We start from the raw sequence: 24,045 nt of genomic DNA on the forward strand, positions 1-24,045 counted from the left end.
ACAAAAAACAAAAAATAATATGCACAACAACAAAATGGAAATCTACGCCCAGATTGAATTAAATATCAAGTATACGCGACGTTGTGCGGCGTGTAAGGTTGTTTTTCGCACAGATCCTGCCTCTATCCGAATGCGTGAATTGTTATTTAGCCTCGCATGTGCGTATGCTTCATAAACATAGTGTCATAACAATGTGTGAGGGCGTGCGTGTGTGTGTATGCCTGTATATGTGTGTGTGGACTCCGTGTGTCTGTGCCTTGTTTAACATTAACGCGTTTCTTTGGCAGCGCAAATAAATTGTGTGTGTTTAAAAATTATTGGCATGCCAAAAAGGAACGAAGGATTCTCAACTGCTGACATGGGTTCTCTTCAAAAATGTCTAAAAAAAAAAAAAAAAAATAGAATATAAAATAAAAAGAGAAACGTTTCTTTTTTATGTTTTTGTTAGATAAATAATTGATAAAGCAGCTGAAAGGCATTCAGACAGACATGTCGGACAGTCTGCATAGTAGGATTTTTGCAGATTTATAGATTAGTATTTGCATATTGATAAAGGAAAGGCTTAGTTCCACAAATAAAATCAATGCATACCCAACGTTATTTAGAGAGATCATATAAATATTAAAATATCGTCGTTATTTTAATATATAAATATATACATATGTGTATTCATATAAATTTAATAATTTGTGCTTCATTGAAAAACTTTTAATATAGCTTTGAATATAGCATATAAAGGTAGCTGAATATGCAGACTCTACGAGACTGTCTTTCACAATTTCTGTTTCCAGGCCCTGGCATAGTTTTTTTTTTTCTTTAGAGAAGTCACAGACTAGTTGCCTTATCATGTTAACTTTGACGTATTATTATTATTATTCTAATTTAATTTAATTTATTACTATTATAAATTTTATTATTTTTGTGTATATTTTCCAAAAGGGAAATTACCCGAAAAAATAAGAGAAGCATGCGAAATGCCCGTAAATGTCTCAGCGAAAAGACTCGATTTTTATTATCGAAAGTTTGCTGGCCAATCCAAGCGAGAGACCTAAGCCATTTGACAGGCGCTCTGACCCAAATATATATTTGGCCAACTTTGCAATCTGCCAACGAAAATGAAAAGTATTGACGTGACATTGCGACAATATTAATTCGATTCAATTCAATTATGAAGAAAAGATTCTCGACTTTCTACCAAATTTTCTGACAGTTGCCCTTCAAAAAGTTTTGCAGAGCTCAAAATAAGGAATTAAAAGATACCTACAAGAAAATGTGCCATTTTCCATTTTCTTTTTCAAGTTATGTTTGTTGTTGTTGTTGCTGTTTCCAGTTGTTGTTTGGCATTTTAAAGTAGCATAATAAAATGTAAAACAAATGCAGTGCACACGCTCAGCTATGCCAGTGCCACAAAGGACAAAAAAAAAAAAATGGCTGACAGGATGCTGTATATATATATGTGAAAGCGTGTGTGTGTTTGTGTATGTGTGCGTGTGTTTTTTGGATGCCTGTGCGTGGCGCATATTCATTTATTTTATTTTTCGTTACGTTTTGCGCTGACTAGCTAAAAAATATCTACCTAAGCCATGAAATATGTTGTTTCGACAGACAGATACACACCAAGCACACACACATACAAACATATATGTACATATTCACATACACGCATAAAGTAGAGTAGGCAGAAAAAGAATGCATGGCAAAATGTTAAAATATTTACATATTATTTAAATATGTTATAAAAATAGAAAATCTATACAATTCAAAGTATAAATAAATAAAATTAATTACAATCACATAACCTATATCGTAAGTCGAATTTGTATTTTAAAACATTTTTTTAGAGTAATCTTTCGTATATACCTAGAGTGAAAGAGGAAATATTAGCAAAACAGAAAAAATCCTAATTTTGATTTTTTGGAATATCTAAAAATTAAAGTTGTTGTTTACTATGAAAGTGTAAATTTTATAATTATTTATTTATTTATTTTTTTAATATTTTAAAATTTTTTATAAAGTTTTTAAATACCTTTTTTTTTTGTAAATAATCAACGTTGTAGACATTCAATTTCAATTGAAAATAACAAGAGTTTTCTTAATTTGTCTTTTAAAGATAAACAGACACACACGCACTCACACACACAGGCACACACACACACTCGCTTATAGACTCACATTGAATGGTGTGACATTAGAATTCTATTTACTCAGCTGCGTTACAAGCCACATAGATTTGTTATAGTAACCCCCAGGAACAGTTCAAACAACCCACACACACATATATATATACATACATACATTTGTATAAACATGGTATAGGCAGAGGCCTGGTCCGACAGCACACATTTGTGCTGTAGCACAAAATTACGGGCAGACAACGCAGCGTATACGTTATGCGAGAGAGACAGAGTGAGAGAGAGATAGAGAGAGAATGCGAGATGTGGGTCTTGGTGAAATGGGCCGAAACGAGATGAGATGATACGAAACGAGACATCGATGGCAAATGATGATGTGTTGCTAATGATGATGATGATGATGATGATGATGTTGGGAATGATGAAGTCGCGCTTTGCTGTTGTTATTATAGCTGTTGTTGTTGTGATCATTATCAGCACATGTCTTGCGTCTTCTTCATTTTTTGGACGACTTCTTCGCCTTTTATCTCGAGTGCAATGAAATATGGGTCAGAATACAAGTCGAAATTGCAAACACAATGGGGAAAAAACAGAAATGGCATTTGCGTATTTGTTGTTTATTTACTTTTCTTTATTTTGTTGGCCTCTACACTTTGCATAGCTTTTCTTAACCCTCGCCTGCTGCCACTGCTGCTGCTTCTGGTAGTTCTAGCCATTTGGCTCGTCTCTCTTCTGCATTCGCATGCAAATAAATTTAAGCGTGCGCTCATTTTGCACGTAATACACAAACTTTTTAACTGTTAACTGAGGAAAATGTGAAGAGCGGCGCGTGCTCTCGTTTTTCTTCCCATTTTGTTCGCTTTCTTTTTTGTTCTCTTTTTTACATTTGGCTTTTCTTGCAACTTATGCTCACCTTCTGCTTCTTTTTTGTGCACTTGGCATTCGGGTTTGTACTCGGCGCTTATTGAAGGTAAAAGTAAACCTATCTGAAAGCTGACTTGATTGCAATTGCCCTGCGGGTGTGTCTCGGTGTGTCTATGTGTGTGTGTGTGGGTGCTAGCGAGTATTTAGTTAGTTAAGGGCACGAAAGACTTAATCAGTGGCAAACCTGATACAAGAGAGGGAGAGAGACGACGAAAGTGCATTCGCTGGTATTTTTATATTGATTGAAGTGATTGAAAAATCCTACACTAAAAACAAATCCCAAAATTATATTGATATTGTTAAATTTTAATTTTTCTATTCTTGAAAATACACTATGAGAAAAGAAAAGAGACGAAATGAAAATACAAAAATAATGAACAAATTAATCAAATTGGGAAATTAAAAATGCTATATTCAATTAAATATGAAAATTTGTTTAAAACTGAATAATTATATGTTTGTATATATAAATTATTAAAATTAAAATTATATAAATTATATATTTTTATTTTTAAAAATTCTTTTTAGATATTTAAAATATTTAATTATCATTCGTTCTATTCCTTGACTTGCCATTTAAATTTATGTTTCAAATAATTTTTGAGCTAATGCAAATTTTGTATTCAAAGTTCATATAGCTTGTAATAATTTAAATATTAAATTTTATATCTGTCGACAGCAAATATTGAATGTTTGCCATGCGAACTGCCAGTCAATTGTCTTTGTGATGCTAAACTGCAAACAAATATTTAAATTTTACCATAAAGTGTCTGTATATGAGTGCTTATCTCTTTCTCTCTCTCTCCCATACTCTCTCTCTCTCTCTTGTCTATGTGAATGTTTGCTTTTCTATGCAATTATAATTTTTGGGGTGTAACCCAAAATGCAGATTGTTAGCCATTTGTTTTGGGGCAAATGCTAGCTCCAGCTGGAATGCAGCTACCCCAGCTATCAGCTAGTTAACCCCTACATGCTGTGCACCCTCCTCTGCCCCTTCTGCACTCTTTAACATCAGCCGCCCATGCTGCTGCAGCTGCTGGTTGCATGTGTAGGCTTTTTGGTGACAAATACAAAGCGCTTGTTAAAGGCCAAAATGGGCTAAGAATGGTTGTGGCTATGCTTCTGGAGTTGGTGGGTGTATGTCTGTGTGTGTGTGTGTGTGTGCGTGTTTGGCTAACTAAGTGTGTGCGGCCGTATAGTGTTGTGGGCTGTAAAGGGACCAATCGTAAATCAAGGCATGACTACGGCGACGACGACGATGAAAACAACGTGGATGCGAACGCACTTGAGAGGGGGTGTGCCAAGAAAGAGGTGGGTGTAAAGGGATTGGGGATAAGAAGTAGGGGCCATGGGCAACACCCACTTTACCAATGTTTAACTCAACTCTATGAGTTTTGTGCCCTTTGTGGTCCAGGGAGTTGGAGAATGCATTTAAGTTGAGGCAGAGGATCAGGCCACAGTAAACACTATATATGTATGTGTATATGTATATATTTGTAAATGTATGCGTGCGTATATGTGTGTGTGTGTATATATTATAGCAGAGCCAGTGCTTGTCTATGCAAATATTTGAGTCTGTTGTTGTCGTTTGGTGGCGAAAATTGCGAGTATGACATACGAGCAGAGTTCGGCAAGACAGAGAGATAGGGCAAGGGAGGGGAGAGTTACGACTAGGCCATACGGCAAACAAATGTAAATAGGTTCGGGACTTGGGGTGAGGGTAGAGACAGTTGCAGTGCCTTTGCTACTCTTAATGAAAATATAAAGCAAATTAAATATTTAATTTAATCAATGTGTTATGGGACCAGCGCTGGCACCAAAAGCATATTACATTTCCCACAAGCAATCTGTCAGCAAATGTACATTTCCACATGGAAAACATGAGAAATCCAAATGAATACTGCACTTAACTAAGGGTTAGAGCTGTCGTCAAATCAAAAAATATATAAAAAAAAAAACTATATATATAAATATAAAATATTATACAAATATTTGTAGTCAAATTGAAATGTAGAAAAATTATAAAATAAACCTACTTATATTAATGTTAGGGTTTGATATGTTTAAGTTGGGTTAAGTTACAATCTTTAATGTAGATATATCTTTAGATATATTTTACACTCCCGAACTGTACAGTTAAGCTATAATATTTGAAATACATAGTCAAAAGCACTTATTGAATTTGTATAATTATATTCTCCAATTCATGAGCATCATGAGTCGATATACGCTTTTATAAAAGTTCAGCCAGGTTTTTCCAGTTTTAATTATTCATTAAAAAAGCAGAAGGAAATCCGAGCTGAATCTGAAAATTGCAATTACAAGTTGAAAGTGCAGCCAATTAAAAAGCGATGCCAATTAAAAGTTTTGTGGCAAAAACAACATCAACATCAACATCAAAATCAAACTATAAACTCGTATAAAAGCCAAGGTAATATATATAAAAAAAAGGAAAATAAGAAGAAGAAGAAGAGGAGAGAAACAGCTAAAGAATGGAAAAGGAGCTGTAAGTAAAAGAACGTGTTAAGAAAGCTGCGCTTCAATGCACATGAAAACATGCGCGTTAAAGCTTAACAATGTTGCCTGAAATGCAGCCAAGCTGGGGAGGAGGCTGGCTAAAATGCTAAGATAGAGGCAACAGGAGCCGTGTGGGGCCGGGGCTTGCATAGCAGACGACATCTTCATTAAAATCTAATTAGCGCATTGCAAAGCAAGCGAGCGAGCGAGTTGGCGCTTGAAAAGTGAGTCCTCGACTTGGCTGGCTGGCTGGCTGGCTGGCAGGTGAGGTGATGGGCAGAGGGGCAGATGGGGCAGGTGCATGCTGGATGCTGCATGCGTAAGCTGCTTAACTTGGGCTGGAATTTAAGCAGCTGCTGGCAGGAGTCAGCAGTCAAGCAGGAGTCTTCAGTCGAGAAGTAAAGCTCAGCGCTGCTCAGGAATGTCAACTTTGGAGAGCTGTTCTCGAGCAGCTGCACCTTACTCGCTGTCCTTGCTCCAGTTAAAGTTTGATGCTGCTGCTGCTACTGCTGCTGCCAACTGCACACGCATGCAGGCAGGAGGCAGCCAGGCAGCCAGGCAGCCAGTAGAAGCATTGCGTATGGGGTTTGAGCCTTCGAGGCGACTTCTTGCGCAACATTTTCAAATTCCAGAGTCAACCGCAAAATGAAAAAGTTTCTATGGCTGCTGTTGCCACACCTAACCCAACCAGCCGCCCAGCTTGCCACCGCCCACCGCCCACTTATATTGTATACATATTGTATATAGTAGTTCCTTTTTTTTTTACTGTTGCCAGCACTCTCTCTCACACACATACACACACACGCATACATGCAACAGCGCGCTTATGTCCTTCAGGCGTGCATTGCATTTCGATGCTGCTGCCGGGGGAAATTGCTTTATAAAATGTTGCAAGCTGTGCGGCCGATGCGGGGGTGCGGTTGCGGGTGCGTGGTTTGTGGGCGTGGCCATCGGCGCGACCATCTTGCTGTTAGCTTTTCTTATATATGTATATATGTACTTATGTATATATATTTTATTTATTTTTTTTTTCCGCTGCGGTTAGCTTGTTTGACATGCTTTTAATTTTCAATACTTATTTCTTATATATATATTTTTTTTTAACTTTCCATCACAACTCTCCAATAGATTCGCCTCTATTGTGTTTGTGATTTACTTCTTTTTTTTTATGCTATTATCTATGATTTGAATATTTAAATATTTAAAATAATATAAAAAATAATATATTAATAATATATGAAATTTTTGAAGTAATATTCTCTTCCGTTTTAATTGCGTTCCATTTTTTAAAAATTGTTTACCTTTACAGCTTAGCAACATAAAATTAAACGCTATACATTTTAATAATAACCAAAGCACAAATGAAGCAGTTACTGGTTTTCGTGATTCGCAGATATAGCGATTTGATTCATTACATTTTCTATCGTTTATTCCCGTCAATTTACCCTTATATGTTATTTCGTGACAGTGTTCCAAATTATCAGCATTGTCGGGCTGTGTTTCAATCCAAACATCATTATTTATGGGCTCACCGTTGGAGAACCAAATATGCGTGCCTTCTTTTCCCTGATCCGTGCCGGATGTCCAGTACAAATACTCAATTGGCCACTCACGAATATGTCTATTGATATCATTCAATTCTTCAATAGAGTCTATCGTTATCAGTTCAGCATCCAGCGTACAACAAGTTTCGTAAGCTTCAAACCAGTTTTTGAGTTTCTCCACCTCTAAATAGTAATAGCCGTAAGCAATCCTAACAAATGGAGCCGTTGTCAGATTCGTATTGGCCGGTATATCTATATATAGATTTTAGTAGAAACTGTTTGCAATATATTCGAATTTGAAAACTTACCAGGTGTTATAACTGGATGTAATTTATATGCCATGCTTAGAGCAAACAATCCGAAAACTTTCAGACATGAAACGTATTCCACAAAAATTTCTTTTACGTTTATGAGATTCTTTCCATATGTCAGGCATTTTATAACAAAAATCGAGAGAATACCTACCTAATTTCCTATCCAGTGTGATGTAAATTTGTTCTTTCTCACGTGTATTGTGTGAATTGTATTCAAAATATTTCTCAGCCAAAATTGAATTTTCATTTCAAAATATTTTGACTTGTTTATTGCAAACTTTTTCGATCTCAATTCAATTCTTAGTTCTTCTAAATATTTTGACTTGTTTATTGCCTGTTTATTATTCGCAAATCATTGCATTCATGAACAATACATGTATCGTTAGTTTATTTATTTTGACCAAATTAATATTACCAGAGAACAAACGAGGCAGTTACAGGCTGTTTAGCTTCGCAGATATAACGATTCAAAAATTCACACTGACGATCATTGAGTCCACTTCGAACACCATCCCTCCAGCCCATTTCATCACAGTGCTGTAAGTTGTCGACATTATTGGGCATTCCTGGATCCCAGATGTTAATATTAATTGGTTTTCCGCTCGAAAACCATGTGTGGTATCCCTCTTTACCAAGATCTGTGCCTGATGTCCAGTAGGAGTAATCAATATTCGTGTCACGAATATATCGATTGATAATGTTCCATTCTTCGATAGTTTCTATCGTGATTAATTCAGCATTCATCGTTCGACATGTTTCATAGGCTTCGTACCAGTTTTTCTTGTTGTTTAACTCGAAAAAGTAATATCCAGTTCCGATCCTAACAAATGGGCCCGTTGTAAGGTTCGTGTTGGCTGGAATATCTTCAGGAATTTTGTTAAATAAATGTTTTTCGATAATACTTTAGACCTACTTACCAGGTGTTATAACTGGATATAATTTATATGACACACACAGAGCAAAGAATCCAAAAAACAGAAGCACAGAAACGTATTTCGCAGACATTCTGGCAGAACTCATTTCTATATTTTTATGGCTGGCCTTTTATATTGCAAATCGGTGAAATTCGATCATTTATGCCCTGTAAATTAATGCTGTAGGGTATTTAAAGTATTGATTGGCTAGAATATGTACGATTTCTCAAATCTCATCTCATTTTATCGAGGCATAATCCAAAATTTGTATTTCAATTTTTTACACCCAGAGCAGGGTATCAGGTAGCATTAGCATTAGCATAAATATTTATAGAGAACTTATAGAGCAAGTGTTTATTATCAAATTGTTTATCTATTTGTTATTTGTTTATTTCTTTTCATTTATGCAGATCACCTGCTGTTCATTATCAAAGTTTGTTTAAAGTATTTGAGCAATTCCAAATTAGATGCCTTAAGCTGAAGGCCATAGAGAATATAGTTGCATATGCGTGATTTCTCAGATTTCCAGCAAAGATTATTCTACTTTTCAATGAGGCCACTAGGTGGATAACTGAGTCATAGCAAGTAGCGGCTTTTCGTACTATGATAATGACTAAAGTTGTGATAGGAAATACCCTGTGTTTATGGGCTCGGGATGCCGCTCCCTAAAGTTCATTAGCTCGGGCTGAGTGTGCTGCAAGGCGTTTCATTGAAGTTGCTTGATTCTTAGCTGGTCTTTTTTCTTTCTTCATTATTCAACTTAATATATTTGTAATTAATATATGTATTTTTATTATATGTAATTATAATTAAATTTAGTACAATTTAATGACAATTTTGAGTACATTTCTGCTTACGTTCAGCATAAGTTAACTAAGAGGGAAAATCGTTCAGACTTGGCTTTTTCCATTTCATTTAGCCAACTATTTATAGATGAAATTACTTAACGACTTTTCATGCCAATGACATGTGATATAAACGTATATGTATATACATATACATATATATTTGATGTATATTTCGCTCTTAAAAAACACTTTGCTGCTTAATGTGTCTAATTAAATTTCACATGCCGTTGAACAGCAGACAGTTGTGCCTGCCTGCTCGCTCTCTCCTCTTCTCTGTCTCTCTTGCTCACTCAAGTTTGGCTTCATTTTCCACACACACACACACACACACACGCACACACTTAAACGAGACACGCATTTAGTGGCCATGTTAATGTCTGACACATTTTGCTTTGCTTTTGATTTGACGTGCTGCTGCCACGCCTCAGCCTCATCCCCTGCCACCTACACACACATAGATACACACTAAGACACATCTCATTGCGAAAACATAATCATCTTTCCATTGAAACGTGTTGTCATTTGTTTTAATGTTCGAAGGCGCCGGGCAAAATGGCATTTTCCTAAGAGATTTGATGAGTTTTCCCCCATGCTCGATTTTTACATTTTTCTTCTTCTACTTCTTCGTATTCTTCTTCTGCCTTTGCTTTTTCTCCAAGTCATTCTTTTTCGCAGCTAGGAAAAAGTGTAGCATTCTTTCTGAGCTGTAAGTTGGAGCTGCAAATGCATTTTATGACAGCCGAAAAGTAAAGGAAAAACTATGCAATTAGCTGGGCGCGCGTGGGCGTGGCTAAAGGGGCAGTAACTGTCAGTTAAATTATATTTTCGTCGGCATTTTGTAATCATCAACGTACTGGCAGCATATTTCTATATCTATGTATGTGTGTGTGGTATATATATATATATATATGTACATGTCCCAAGCGAATTAATTAGAAAACTTTTCTTAACTGATTCAGTGCCAGCAGCAGCAGCATCAGTAGGGACTGAGCTGAGACACACGCATTCAAAGAACCTAACAGACGCTGCTTTTTGTGGGCACACACACACACACACACGCTCGAGCATATACACACACCCACTGGAGACACTGCAAACATTTGCGGTTGGTGCCAAAATGCTGCTCGTGCTGCCACAAAACTAAAACTGTGAAAACTCTTTGAGGCATTCATTAGTTCGCTAAAGAAAATGTCATACAACTGAGCGAGCGTGTGTGTGTGTGTATGCCTGTCTGTGTATGTGTGAATTGCAGTTAGCTAGAAAAGTGGCACAAATCCATGTAGCAATCAGAGTGCTGTCTTTGAGCGCATTATTAATTCAAACATGAGAATTTTAAACGCCCAAATTATGTTCGCTGCATTTAACAGAAAATGGAAAAACGAAGGACGTAAAAAGAAAGTAACGAAAAACGTTCTTTCATCCATTTCCGCCGGATATTAACAAATGGCGCACGGATGACTTTTGACTTTTACATTTTCGCCAAGAATATTTTTAGCTAAAATGTCAATGAACTCTGATTACGTATTAAATGATATAGAAATATGATAAGCTGAATATCTGGCGGGGTTAAAGTCTAGCCTTTATCTTACTGTTTATCGCTATGTTTCTCTCTGTTGCTTTCTCGCTCTCTTAAAGTGTGTATTTCATTATTTCGCTTTATCTCTCTCTCTCTCTCTCTCTCTTCTCTCTCTTCTCTCTTTCATTCTCTTTCATTCTCTTTCTGTTATTCTCCCGCCGTTCTTTGTCTTCATCTCACTCTATCTATATCTGTCTTTACTTTACTATACTTTACCTATGTCGTTTTCTTCTTCCTATTTAACAGTATTAAAATACTCTATCGCCTTTCTATGCAAGTCTCATTTGATAAAAGTTACTCAGACTCGATTCCTACTAATGTGATCCAGAGTTCTCGTTGCGCAATTACTTTTGGGCAATTTAATGCTTGAAACTTACGAAACGTTCCTCTCAGCTAAAATACGCAGAAAATTATCTTTGATTTGGTTGCTTATTCAGCTGAATGCTAAGTGCCCCGGGGCATGGCAAAGCAATTTAACTCTCAACTAAGTGAAATAATTGGCCAATGAAAATCTTATTATATGAATAAAGCAACATTAAAATCAGTTTAATAACAACAACTTTCAAGAGGCAAGACGCGCGACTCGCTGCCAGCAGTAAATTTGAATTTTATGCCGTGGACATTATAAAAGCAGCAAATGGAAAAGTTTTTATAACCCTTTGCCGACCCACCCATTCCAATCCATACCCATCCACACACAGCTGCGGGACTACCCCAAATGCTGTGCGTAGTCTATATAAATTTTCATAGTTTATTGACAAACGTATTTATTTTTATACTTATTTCATACTCTCTTCTTCTTCTCTTGTTCGCTGTCTCTTTGCAGCGTTTTAAGGACAACGACATCGAAGTGAAGCGCAAGGATGGCATTATATTGCTGCGTGAATTAGCGGCCGAGGTGAAGAACTTTATGGATTTCAAGCGTAACGCTGTAATGGTAAGTGGTATAAAGAAATATCTACCTACTCCATGCGCCTCTCGCCCTCTCAGCGCCGCAACCCCTGTGGCCACGCCCACTTAGCTGTAAGTGCCCACAATTGACAAGTGGCTCAATAGCTCAAAGCGCACGCGAAAAATGGCAAGGAACTCGGAAATTTAAGAGCATTACACAAACACATATATATATATATATATATATATATAGGTAAATACATATATACAGACAGAGAAAACAACAACAAGAAGCCGCTTCGCAGTGGGACACTGGCGTAAAGTGGAAAACAATAAATTGCCGTGGGCCAAAAACAGCCCCAAAAGCAACAGCAACAGCAAGAAAACAATAAAAGCAATAAAAACAAGTAAAAGTGCTTATTAAATGCATTTTGTTGAACGACTGTTAGATACTCAGTTTATAGAATTTATTACATAAATATACCAAGAGCTCGACAATTTCGTGATCTGACGAATTAATAATGGCAGATTTGTAGATTCCCTGCTTTATTATTTTAATATCCAGTATCTAATTGTGCTCTGTTGAAAGCATTGATATTCAGATTTACTTTTTTTTTTAAATATTTTATTAAAAAATCGATATTTCTGATATCAATATTTTGGATTTGATATTTGTACTTATCAAGTATCTCTAGAGTTGTATCGAGTAAAGAAAAACGTTGATACGCTAAAAGCTCAATTGGATGATTTTTATACTATATGCATTGTAAAGGTCAAAGCATACTTAAAAATGTAGCTCCCGGCAATAACATGTGATGATTTGGGCGAGATGACGAATTGATAAAATGAGTTATTTGGGAGTTACTGCTCATTATTTGCGTAATGATATAATATGATTAGATATGATGTTGCATAGCTACCGTTTCTCTAAATGAAAAATAAGTACTCGATACTTTGCAACACCGATGTTTATGTTTCGATATCTTTATGAGTACGATGTTTTTCTTTTGATACATCCACTGACCATATGGTTAGAGTGATACATCTTATGGATACACGATCGATACTTTGTATTCGATATCGTGTTGCTACCAATATGACATCTCTTTCATTCGTAAGATCGATTCACGATTGCTGATACCGTGCTTTTAAAAATTTTATTTAATGTGCATGGTTAGCTTCTATATAGATAATTCTCATTTTTGAATTATTATTCTTATAATCCCTTTTGATTCAAATGATCGACTACGACATACCGTGTATCATATATGCAAAACCATTTTTCCGTCTTAAATAGCGTTCATGTTTAGAAATCCTGTTCAATGTAAATAACTAGTTGCAGCTGCTGAATACCCTGCTTCGCACTTATAAAGATAGCTTCCAACATATTTGCTTCATTCTGCTTCTTAGACATAGAGTCACAGATCCATGTGGCACTAAAAATATAAGAAATTGCTGTATATTGGATATATTGTACTATAGATAAATTCATTTATACTATAGATATACGAATCCTTTTTAGATGTCTGTAAGTGCATATACCATTTATGCTTTGAGTACAGGGTATTGGCGACATCTCAGGCACTGAGCAGTTGTCGACCGTGGTGGCACGAGGAACGACAAATTGAAATTAAAGTGCGCCAGCCACAAGGACAAGTTTTGATGGCGCCCGCAGCTGTTGCGGCTGCTGTCACTGTAACTGTAACTGTTACTGCCACAGTAACTGCTCCTGCCACGCCTATTACTGCCCAGTTGTAGCGTTGACCAGCTGGCATCGGGTTCGGCCAACTGGGTGCGCGCGCGTCTCCGGCGGGATGAACCTCTGCGGCATTTGTGGTCTTTGCCCTGCTCTTTGTGGCCTGCCTCCGTCCAGCGTATCAATAGACTTCGTTTACTGTCCGGATAATTTGCTGTAGGCGTCGCGACTCACATTGGTGAAAATGGTGCGGAAAAAGTTGAGAAAATTACTTAAATTGTATTTGAAACTTTTTGCAAATGATTTATCGTTAAATAGGATTTTAGTCAATCAAATCGTCAGACAGTCCGATCTTCCTTGAATCAGGCATTGAATGACAATAGTTACTCAGGTAGTCACTCAATAAGTCAAGTAATCCAATTCATCAGCCAGTCAGCTAGTGGAATTCATCAGTTTTCTTACCTTCAAACCATTTTACATATTAAATCAAACTCAATTTATTTTCAGTAGCCTTTAAATAACGTTGCAGTCGGATGAAATCGATTGCGCGACATTTTGCTCCTACGCTGTGCTTGCAGCTTGAACCTATCGAAAATGACAAAATGGCTATAGCTGGCACACGTATAGAATCATCGATACTATAAGTTATCATGTAAATTTGTTTTCACATCTATTTGTTATGCTTTTGCTTTTCTTTTTGTATTGACTGGAAATGGATCTGGACAGAGTCGTACTTAGAAATGGGCTATTTTATGGTTATTTAACTTTACCCTCATATTTCTCTATCTTGTTCTGTCTGCCTCTATTTGTCTCTCTCTCTCTCTCTCTCTCTTTCTCTGTCTGTCTGCTTTTCAATTGTTTGTCAGTGAAGTGAATTGATTTTCATTTGGCCAAACACTTTCATTTTCATTTAACAAACAGCATCTCAGACATCATTAATAATGTGCGACAATGAAATTAAATATTGCAATCAAGACAATTACATTACATTTATATTTTCATATGCATACATGTGTATGTATGCATTTATATGTATTACTGATAAGTAGAAAGAAAAGCTTAGGAGTAACTGTGCTGTACAACTTTGCTATTTATTCAGTTGCATTGCCTTTTCTATAGCCTTTGAGCCACTGTACCATTTATTTATTCACTTCATGTAATTCGATAAAGCTACACTTCCCTTATGTTTTAAATTAATTTTTTTTTTCATATTTTTTATTTCATTTATTTCCCTTTCTTTGTTTTTATTTGAGAGTGATTGGCAAATGAGTTGCAAAGAATTAAATATTTGTATATTTCAACAAAATATATTAATTAAGATTAATTTTTTATTAAATTTATCCTTCGAATGCGACATTCTCATTGATTTTGATAGACCATACCAACGCATTGCTCTCGTGCCGATGCTCAGTTTCTTGCGGGTCTTCTAGCCGGTTATCTTCGCTATGGCGTTGCTATACCCGATTGGAATATCAGTTCTTTGCAGGGTTCAGGTTATCTCCTAATCGAGCAGTTTAGAGCACTCTTATATTTATTTATTTATATAATTGTTAATATTTATTTAAATATAAGTACAAATAGTGTGTCCCATGCCCTGGTCCATGTTGCGCTCATGTGCGTGGGTATACATAAATAATTTTTTATGATTTCCGGAAAATATCGATTTAATTTTGTTTTGCTTTTTTTTTTTTCGTGTTTTCTCTTATTTTTGTGGGTTTATTTGGCGGACGCAACGGCCGCTGCTTCCGCTCCTTATGGCCAATCCAAACACACGCACCCACACACACACACACATGCAAACTTATATGTATTAGTGTGTGTGCGTGGGTATGTGTATTTGTGTATGGGCAGCACAGCTGCCGTTCTTGCTCTGTTGTCCTGCAGCCCGGAAGTTTTTGGCCCAGACGCAAAACGCATACGAAGCACCATTAATTAAAAATCAACCCACACGAACAACAACAACAAGCATTTACATCAAAAACAGCCAAAAGCCAAACAACAGGCACAAATAAACTAATTTCAATAGCATTTATGCGACTACCTAGATACTCTGTAGACGGTGAAGGAAAAAGTGGTATATAAGATCAGACTTATACATACTTGAACTCTATGGATTGAATATATAGTCGTATTGACAATCCAGGTGGTAAACCTTTTATACAATATATCTTTTATATAATTTATTTCACTTATTATTTAAATACATTCGCCTTCATGTATTTCCAGTTTCGGTAGATCTTCTTGCATCTCGAGAAAAATCTTACGAAACTCGTTTGAGGAAAACCTAAAACTCACAAACCGGAAATCTGTAGCGACATTTTTGCTGCTGCTTCTATTGTTGTTTAGAAAAACAAATATATGATTGACCACAGTAATATATACGCGCACTGATAGACACACATGCACATAATCAGGCAGACTGATAAGCATTTCCAGTAGAAAGATTCGTAACTTTTTGCAAAAGTGCAGTGACGTGACCACGCCTCTCTCATATTCACTCACTCTCTCATATTCTGTCTAAATCATTAGTCGATGCCGGAAAATATGTTAGTTTTAGTTTTTTTTTTTTGTCAAAATTATTAGTCGATGCCGGAAAATAGATAAACATAGTTATAAATATATATTAATATATAATTAAATTATTTAATCATTGATTTTGGCTCATGCTAATTTACATTGTAAAGCACATGATTAGCTATTTTATTGCTCCCTTGGAAATATTCAACATCACATTACTCTATTTGAAGTTAACTCAATTAAATTTTGAATTTTTGTGCAACTGAACCAAAAGGTTGAGAAAAACACAATGTCGATATTCATTTTGTCAATATTCACTGTGTTGGTGTTCATTCTGGTGATATTCACTATGTTGGTATTCACTATATCGTTATTCACTATGTTGATATTCAGATAGCCTGTAGGACTTCACTCAGTCGTTATTCACTTTTTTGACATCCACTTTGATAGCTCTAAGTCGTACTATGTCGATATTCAGTAAAGTAATGTGCTGGAAAGCGTTGAGATCTCACTTGTTAGGAACGTTTCAATCGCTTAGACTGATATTAGCTGAGGCTGTGTTGCTCACTTTGCAATTCACAATATTCATTTGCTGATTTAATCACTTAAGTTGACTGACTCAATGAAATTCTGAGCTATTGTGCAACTGATGGGAAATACAAAATACTATGTAAGAATGCACTTTGTCGACATTCAGACATGCTATTATATTGCGCTGTCTATATTCACGTCGACGTTCAGTTGGCTTGTGAATGTTATAAAAAGTCGCAAATAAACATCATTTTATTACAACCACTTGATATTCACTATACCATTTTAGCATTTTGTTTACTTTATGTTCTTTATATATCTTCGTAGAATACACATAAATGCCATATTCGTAATCTACTTATAAAAACTAATTTATTTCTATCAACGAACTACTTAATCGCAATTATTTATTTGCAAATGTCAAATATTTGTTGAATAGTTCAAATGTTATCAATAATCTAAAAAGCTGCTGATATTAAATTATCATATTATAGGGTATTAATTACTCTTGAGTATGTAAATAAATAAACATATATGTATATATATATACATAATAGATATAAATTAGGTTTTACGTTTTTTTAAATTTATTTATTTATTTTTTAACACCATTGATTGTAATTTTACTGACTATTCTGTAAAATAAATGAATGCGTAACTGCTGTCATGCTTTACGAACTCGCTCAAATCTTGTGATTCAATGCTTGAGTATAAAAACAATCTATAGAGAGATAAACATATCAAAACTGTATGAGAAAATGTAACTTGTGTTCACAAATATGCAAATATTGGCAAATGCAATTCCATATACATATAACAGCTTCGTGCAGCTAATGTGTATTCGATTATTGTATATACACATATGTATATGTATATATGCATGCATATTTATTAATAGAATCTCGGCTTGTATGTTAATCTGTCTGCTTATAATACGAAACTTGATTCTGGGATTCTCCCTGCAGTGATTAGGCTTGGGGTCAGCTTAGCACATTTCTTTATATTAAATTGCGAGCCATCGCTTTAGTCATTTAGTACTTACTAAACATTAAGACAATATACAACATGCTTCTACGCTCGATGACGCTCGTTTTCTATGTCCTGGTGCTGGTTGTCCTGTGCCTGACGGTGGTCTACAGCAAGCCCGCCTGCAATGAGGGCTTCTATACCAAGAATGGAAATCTGATCTTGGATCTTCACAATTTGCAATCGCAATTCGATTGCGTGCAGCGGATGCATAGAGGCTAAGAGCAGCAAAATGTATAAATATATATGAATAACAGTATATATATACATAACAATATATTTGTGCAAAAAAAAAAAAAATATAAATAAATAAATAAAATAAATGTGAGAGATTTGTTTAAAAAAAGTGAGTTATTAAATGTGTAAACAAATAATAATAATTAAATTTGTTGACAGTCAACAGTAATCAGCTCATCTCTTGAAAAGTGCTTCTTTATGGCTTTAGCGACTTTTAAACCGTGCACTGACACAAATATTGCTTTATACAATTGTTTAGACTACTGTTGGATGTATTAATATGAGGGGATCTTCATTTTATTTTCACTAGCAGGAAGTTATTTAACCATAAATAGCAGGGTATCTCAAAGTGTGGCACTCCCATTTATTTATTTTATTATCTTTTTTATGCGCATTTGTAGGCTAAAAGAACGTAATGCATTGTGGCTGCTGCTGTCATTTTCTTGGCCATCTGCTGCTTCAGTAAATCGAATTTAACATTATCAATGCATTAAAAATATATATTTAAACGTATATGTATATGTATATGTATAAACCTAATGTAGAACACTCAATATGAATGTGCGTCTAATCTGTGAGACCAATCAAATAATTAGTGCTGACCAATCTATCTATTTATGCATGTTATACTCACATATAAATATATATAACTGCATATGTATGTCCATACAACACGTTATAAATCTATTTGTCAACACGCGTTACACAAACCAATGGACGGACAGACAGAGAGACAGAGACGGACAGGTCGGGGCAAACATTTAACTGACCCATAAACAGGGCATTGTCAACGGCGCGTATACGTGATATTATTTAAACACAACACGCGGCACCCGCACAATCGACCATTGAAAGGACGACGATGACGACGACGACGTCGTATGGCAAATAGTGACAGAAAACAACAACATGCACATATATACACACTCCCACACACATATCTGTCCATATTTGCTGCGAAAACGCAACCAGGATGTGAGAGCCAACAGGCAACAATAATCAAACGAAGTTTGCTAAAAAAGGAACACAGTAAGAAGGCTGACAATCAAAATTTAAAATAATAAAAAGAAAAACAAATAAATAGATCAAAAAGAATGTGAAATAAAAATGGTAAAATAAATAGTATATAGTGTATAATATATTATGTTTATTATCTATTTACAAATCCGTAGACTAGATATGAAGAAAACAAATATGTCTTTTGGTCTATTTATTGATTTGACGTTTATAGAGTATAACAAATCGATTTATATTATTTATATAGTTATTCAGAGTTAAGGGTCTCTCTGAGTCGTGCACACCCGTGCACATCATACTCAATTCCTTCTGTAGCTTGTAGTCCCGTTTGCAGTCGTCACTTTAAACACTTTGCACACAAACAATTTGCACTCGTGTCGAACATGAGAAATAATGAAAAACGAAACGATTCGTGCGTGGCGCTGCCCTCAAATGCCACACACGCCCACACGCGTTCCATCATCATCATCGTCATCAGTTGCTGCAGCAGCACATCAGCAGCATTGCCATTATAAACATTATCATCATCATCATCATCATCGTCAGCATTATCATTATCATTATTATCATCATTGTAGTCGTGCGCTTCGGCACCTGCAGTTGGCCTTTGTCTCTCTTGGCGGCATTAAAATGCTAATTGCCTGTAAACATAAAGGTAACTGCACATACATCCTCACACTCACTCGCTCACACGCACACATACAGCCATACACACTTGCAGTTGCTTTTGCTGTTCAGTTCTTTTCTCCTCAGTGCTGTCACACGCAGCGTATGCGTAATTTTTGATGTGGTGGCCAACGTGGTGAATGCTGCTAATTCAATTTCTCGGCGCGCTATCAATATGCCCGTTATAGTTTAGCAACAGAGTGTTAGAGAGAGAGAGAGAGAGGGAGAGAGAGAGAGAGAGTGGAGAGCAACCGCAGTTACCCTCTCTTTCCCCTCACCCACACACGCTAATAGTTGCTGAGTGAATGAGTGTCGGAGCGAGAGGGAGAGAGCTTGCTGTCGCTGACAGGCTTTATTTGCGTTAAGTTCGAAGTTTAAATTGACTTTAAAATTGCATTTAATGGCCAATGCTTTTACAGTTTTTTTCCCATCATGCTCTATTCAGAAATAAAACAAAGAGGTATATAAGGCATGAACTCAGAAAATGTACCTTAAGTGGATTTAATTGATATTTTTATTTATTTCGTGTATTTTATTTATTTATTTATTTTTTTTGTTTTCTTAATTTTGTTTTTTGTTTTATATATTCTTCTTGACCTCAATTTTTATTTGATGTGTTTTCCTTTGCAGGGTATTTTACAGTCTTTAGTTTAATAATGTTATCTTTTTTCTTTGCTTTTCTGTTAAATGAGACGCCCTCTGTGGGCAGAACTCTCACTCAAACTCTCAGCCGCTTGTTGGCTGTCATTCTCTGACTCTGCTTCTCACAGCTTTCTGTTGCGTCTCGCTGCTGCTGCTCTGCTGCTTGGCTGCTCGTCATCATGCTTGTTGTTGTTGGTGTTGCTATCGTTGTTGCCGTTGTTGTTGTTGACTCCTTTGCTATAATGCCACTTGCACTTTGACGTTGACATTGTGGGAGGTTTGAGTGCGGACCAAAAAGGATTGAATATGTGTGTGTGTGTGTGACTCTCTCGCTAGCTCGTTCTTGTTGGGCTTCTCTATTGAGCTTGTATTGAAAAGCTCTTCTAGCTCGTCGCCTGCATTTCTTAAATAGAAACATGTAGAAAAAAGAAATGTCTTCACACTAAAAGCATTCGCTCGTCCGTCTCTTTCACTCCCTTCTGATAAGTTGACATTTGTCTCGCTGCAATTTTGATGTGTTTGTTGTTGATTTAAAATATGTACATACATATATATGAATGTATATGCAGGTACATGTGGGTGTGGACGTGGGCGTGGTTATGCTTGGACGTTTAAGTATCCCTCATGGTCCACTTGCCAGGCAAGCAGCCAGAAAATGTTGGCACATTCAAGTTTAATTGGCTTATTTTGTGTTTATTATATATAAATTGAACGATATTGCATTCGTCTATATATGTATGCGCATATGTGCATATATGCATGAAATATGTAAATGTAAGGCAATAATAAACAGGTACCATTGCAATGTAAGCTAACAGATCATATTGGAATGTAATGCAATGCTAGTTAATTTGAAGTTGAGGTGTAGAGCAATAAGCAAAGAGTGAAGTAGTGGGCGCAGTATGATATTAGCAGTGCCCTTCAAGCTAAACAGGTCAATAGAGAGCAGACTGAAATAAGAAATACAGTGAAGTAATTTAACAGCGCAATGTAAACTTAACATTTTAAGTTAATCCCATTTATCAGCATATGATTAACAGATTGAAATGCTCTTAAAATACCTGCCAGATTGAAAAAAATAAGTTTATAAATGAACTGAAAATAAGACATAACAGGTGAACTTTGCAATTCACCTTGGTCAAAATGAAAGCAGTGTGAAACTTATTTTCATTGTATAAGCTGGAAAAACCACAGCGCAAGTTGTCCAGACTTAAAGCAAACACACAAAAAATAAAAAGACAAAAATGGGGAGAAAAAGTAGAGAACTAGATAAGCATCCACATTGCTGGCAATGCATAAAAGCAGTCGCCACAGCCAAATGCGTTAATAATCCTTAAAGTAAACCACATCAACTGTGAATGTGAGAGATAGAGAGTGGAAGAGTGGTTGAGAGACGGAGAGCGGCAGAGACGAGAGTGTCTTTGTGGACGTGTGCAGTAGAGTCTGTAATAGTCGTTACACCAGGCAAACAGTCAGCCAGCGGGGGTGTCTTGCGACAGGTGTGCTGCCAGGTGTGGAGTTGATATTCGCTTGCCTGTCGTTCTTGCCATTCTGTCTGATTCTCTGCTTAACAACTGCAGTCAAAAGAGTCACAAGTCGCAGTGCACATTCTCCTTATTGCCCACTTCCCATTTACAGTCGAGTCCAATAAGTTGGCATAAGCTCTGCCAAAGACGCAAATATTTAACAAATCTTTGACTAAAGAAAAAAAAAATCAAATAAAATGTGGAAGCTAATATAAATTTCTTGAACAAGTTATTGCCTCAGCATTTGGCACATGCACTCAAACGGAAAATATATTGCTAAGCAACGAAGGGAATGTAAATATATGTACATATGTCCACTTATGTTTGACTGGCTGTATGTATGTATATAAAGAAAACATTTACAAATTTAAGTGAACTATAAAAACTGTACCTAAGGGTGAATTGACCCATATCTTATATATGTAGTTTGTTATTCAGGAAAGTAATTAAAGCAACGTTTGAATTAAAATTAAGAGAATTCTATATGAAAACTTAACTGAAAATATATTTAAAAATTTAATTATAATTTAAATTAACTTTTATTTATTTTTAGAATTAGAGTTTATAGTTAGAAATATTTCATTTATATATATTTAAAATAATTTTTTAAAATAAATTAAAATATTGTTTAAAAGCATATATAAATACATATATAAAAATATACAATATGGTTAAACGATCAGCGGCTAGAGTATAGGCCAAGTAGAAGTGAAAAAAATATCACTCATACGCCACCGACAGCCAGTTGACTTGGCAAATGGTCAATGTGAACTCTCTCTCTCTCTCTCTGTTTGCTGTTTTCATTCGTGTTGCATACTTTCAGGCTGCAGCTGCTGCCACAGCTGGCTGTAGCCAACGCCCAAGTACTTGCCACGCACTTTTCTTTAGCCAACCGGCGCTTTGCCTCTCTTCTTCTCGTCCTCTCTCTCTCTCTTTGTGCCTCCCTCTCCCTGTCTCTTTTTCATATGTCTTGCGTGCAAGTGGCTGCATTTTGCTTTTTTGCTAATTCCGTCTGCGCTTTGACATTCGAGTCGAGTCGAGTCGAGTCGCCTTTGCTGCTGTCATTGTTGGCTTTTGAATGTTAAGATGTCGACAGCTGCCTTCGGGACCGCTGGACGGGCGAACGGGCGGACAGACAGCAGCTGCAACTGCTGCTCAATAAAAAAAAATGCTAGTACCTTAATCGGATCACAACTGACTGGTTGAATACCCTGTAAAAACCGTTGCAGTTTAGTTGTAAGAAACTTCTAAAGTACAATATTTATAATTTGTAAAAACATTTTTATTATAAATATTTTATTATTTATTTTTATGTATTTTTATTTTTTCTATTATTTATATTCTTTAACAAACTTTTGATTTATTACAGCCCTTTAAAAACTATTTTATTTTTTTTTAAATATTCAAAATGTATTTAAGATGTAACTTGGTAGTTATTTTTTCGTATTCATATCAATGAGTACAGGGTATGCCTAGTCAATCCTTTTCTGTAGAACAACCTCGACCTTAGCAAAAATGTTTCTATCTCGCGTTATAAGTGCATAAAATTGTAAAAGCAAAAAGACAAATTTGTTAAGCATGTTTTTTTTTGTCGTCTGACACTATTTTTGTTAAGTTGTTGTTATCCTGGACATGTCTGACGAATTATGAATACACATGTTTTGCCACTATTCGACATATTCTTGTTATGTTGCGAAAAAAGTTTAGTCGAAAAGTTTTCAATTTTATTATAAATAAACCTAATAAAGGTTGGGAAAGTCGCACTTTTCAGTAGCCGGTGAAACGCTTATAAATGAAGCACAGATAAGATATAATAAAACGAAACAGTGGAAACGATGGAGGAATGATATAGACGGATTTCAAAATACATATAAAAATCTCAATAAAACGTTTACGAGCCAATTCACAATTAGAATTAAATAATATTAATGCGTTACGTTGAACAGTCGTTCTGTCTTTTCTTTTTGTCTTTTAGCTCCCTCTCCGTCACTCTGTTTCTCTTTTACACTCACTATCTCAGTTATGCTCAAAGCACTATTCAATGCTTCAGAGATTCCACATAAACTTTTTTTCGTCCACTTTTCAGCTCTTTTTATTGAAGTTGAAACTTTTTAAACGACTTATCAAATTGATTTTTTTTTATTTTTTATTTTATTTTTGCCTTTTGACTTTTTTCACTCTCAATTTTCCACTTGAAACTCAATTTTGAATTCCTTTGAGTTTATTTTTTAATGATTCAACTAGCTGATAGTCAACACCTTTGCCAAACTTGAAGACTTCAAATAAATTTACGCCTAAACTACGACAAAGTTTATGCAATGAAAGTTGTGCCTTCCTCTCCCTCTATATCAAGAAAAAGAATGTTGGATGCAACAGTAACAACTTAATGCACTCATTTTAATTGTTTACTTTGTAACTTCTTCTCTTACAAAAGAGTGGATCGTAAAGGGGAGGATAATATTTGCATGTGCGTAAAAGAGCTGAAATTATATAACTCTGTTAGTTAACAGAGTGTGTTACACACACA

At 35.7% G+C, this 24,045-nt stretch overlaps 4 protein-coding genes across 8 annotated transcripts in view; 2 read left to right on the plus strand and 2 right to left on the minus strand.

Annotated features, from left to right (window-relative positions):
• Positions 1-24,045, plus strand: part of stol (voltage-dependent calcium channel subunit stolid) — a 47,778-nt gene that overhangs the window by 12,441 nt on the left and 11,292 nt on the right. For all 4 annotated transcript variants that reach the window (XM_018003417.2, XM_089464401.1, XM_018003418.2 and 1 more), the window contains exon 4: positions 11,596-11,706. In XM_018003417.2, the coding sequence (XP_017858906.1) occupies positions 11,596-11,706 (111 nt within the window). The remainder of the gene's footprint in view (positions 1-11,595; positions 11,707-24,045) is intronic.
• LOC149269803 (C-type lectin 37Da-like) lies at positions 6,711-7,623 on the minus strand. Its single transcript, XM_089464460.1, has 3 exons — positions 7,583-7,623; positions 7,426-7,515; positions 6,711-7,369 (listed from the first exon to the last, which is right to left on the minus strand). Exons 2-3 carry the CDS (start codon positions 7,457-7,459, stop codon positions 6,726-6,728), a joined length of 678 nt encoding a protein of 225 aa, XP_089320586.1. The 5' UTR covers positions 7,460-7,515; positions 7,583-7,623; the 3' UTR covers positions 6,711-6,725.
• On the minus strand, positions 7,677-16,413 carry LOC108610999 (C-type lectin 37Da-like). Of its 2 annotated transcripts, none has more exons than XM_089464459.1 (4): positions 13,159-16,413; positions 12,917-13,096; positions 8,349-8,512; positions 7,677-8,294 (listed from the first exon to the last, which is right to left on the minus strand). In XM_089464459.1, the coding sequence occupies exons 3-4, from the start codon at positions 8,449-8,451 to the stop codon at positions 7,843-7,845; spliced, it is 555 nt and encodes a 184-aa protein (XP_089320585.1). In that variant the 5' UTR covers positions 8,452-8,512; positions 12,917-13,096; positions 13,159-16,413; the 3' UTR covers positions 7,677-7,842. The 2 variants fall into 2 exon arrangements, with proteins under 2 accessions (XP_089320585.1, XP_089320584.1); XM_089464458.1 differs by having other exon boundaries at positions 8,349-8,525; positions 13,159-16,412.
• On the plus strand, positions 17,420-17,776 carry LOC108611000 (uncharacterized). Its single transcript, XM_018003424.2, has one exon. The coding sequence runs from the start codon at positions 17,470-17,472 to the stop codon at positions 17,650-17,652; it is 183 nt and encodes a 60-aa protein (XP_017858913.1). The 5' UTR covers positions 17,420-17,469; the 3' UTR covers positions 17,653-17,776.

The sequence above is a fragment of the Drosophila arizonae genome, chromosome 3 (assembly GCF_054131065.1).
Source record: "Drosophila arizonae isolate 15081-1271.41 chromosome 3, UAZ_ARI_1.0, whole genome shotgun sequence".
NCBI lineage: Eukaryota > Metazoa > Arthropoda > Insecta > Diptera > Drosophilidae > Drosophila > Drosophila arizonae.

Coding starts and splice junctions, on each gene's coding strand:
- LOC108611000 (XM_018003424.2), top strand. CDS start 17,470: ATGCTTCTACGCTCGATGACGCTCGTTTTCTATGTCCTGGTGCTGGTT.
- LOC108610999 (XM_089464459.1), bottom strand. CDS start 8,451: ATGAGTTCTGCCAGAATGTCTGCGAAATACGTTTCTGTGCTTCTGTTT. Junction 8,295..8,348: donor ATATCCAGTTATAACACCTG/GTAAGTAGGTCT, acceptor AAATTCCTGAAG/ATATTCCAGCCAACACGAAC.
- LOC149269803 (XM_089464460.1), bottom strand. CDS start 7,459: ATGGCATATAAATTACATCCAGTTATAACACCTG. Junction 7,370..7,425: donor ACATCCAGTTATAACACCTG/GTAAGTTTTCAA, acceptor ATCTATATATAG/ATATACCGGCCAATACGAAT.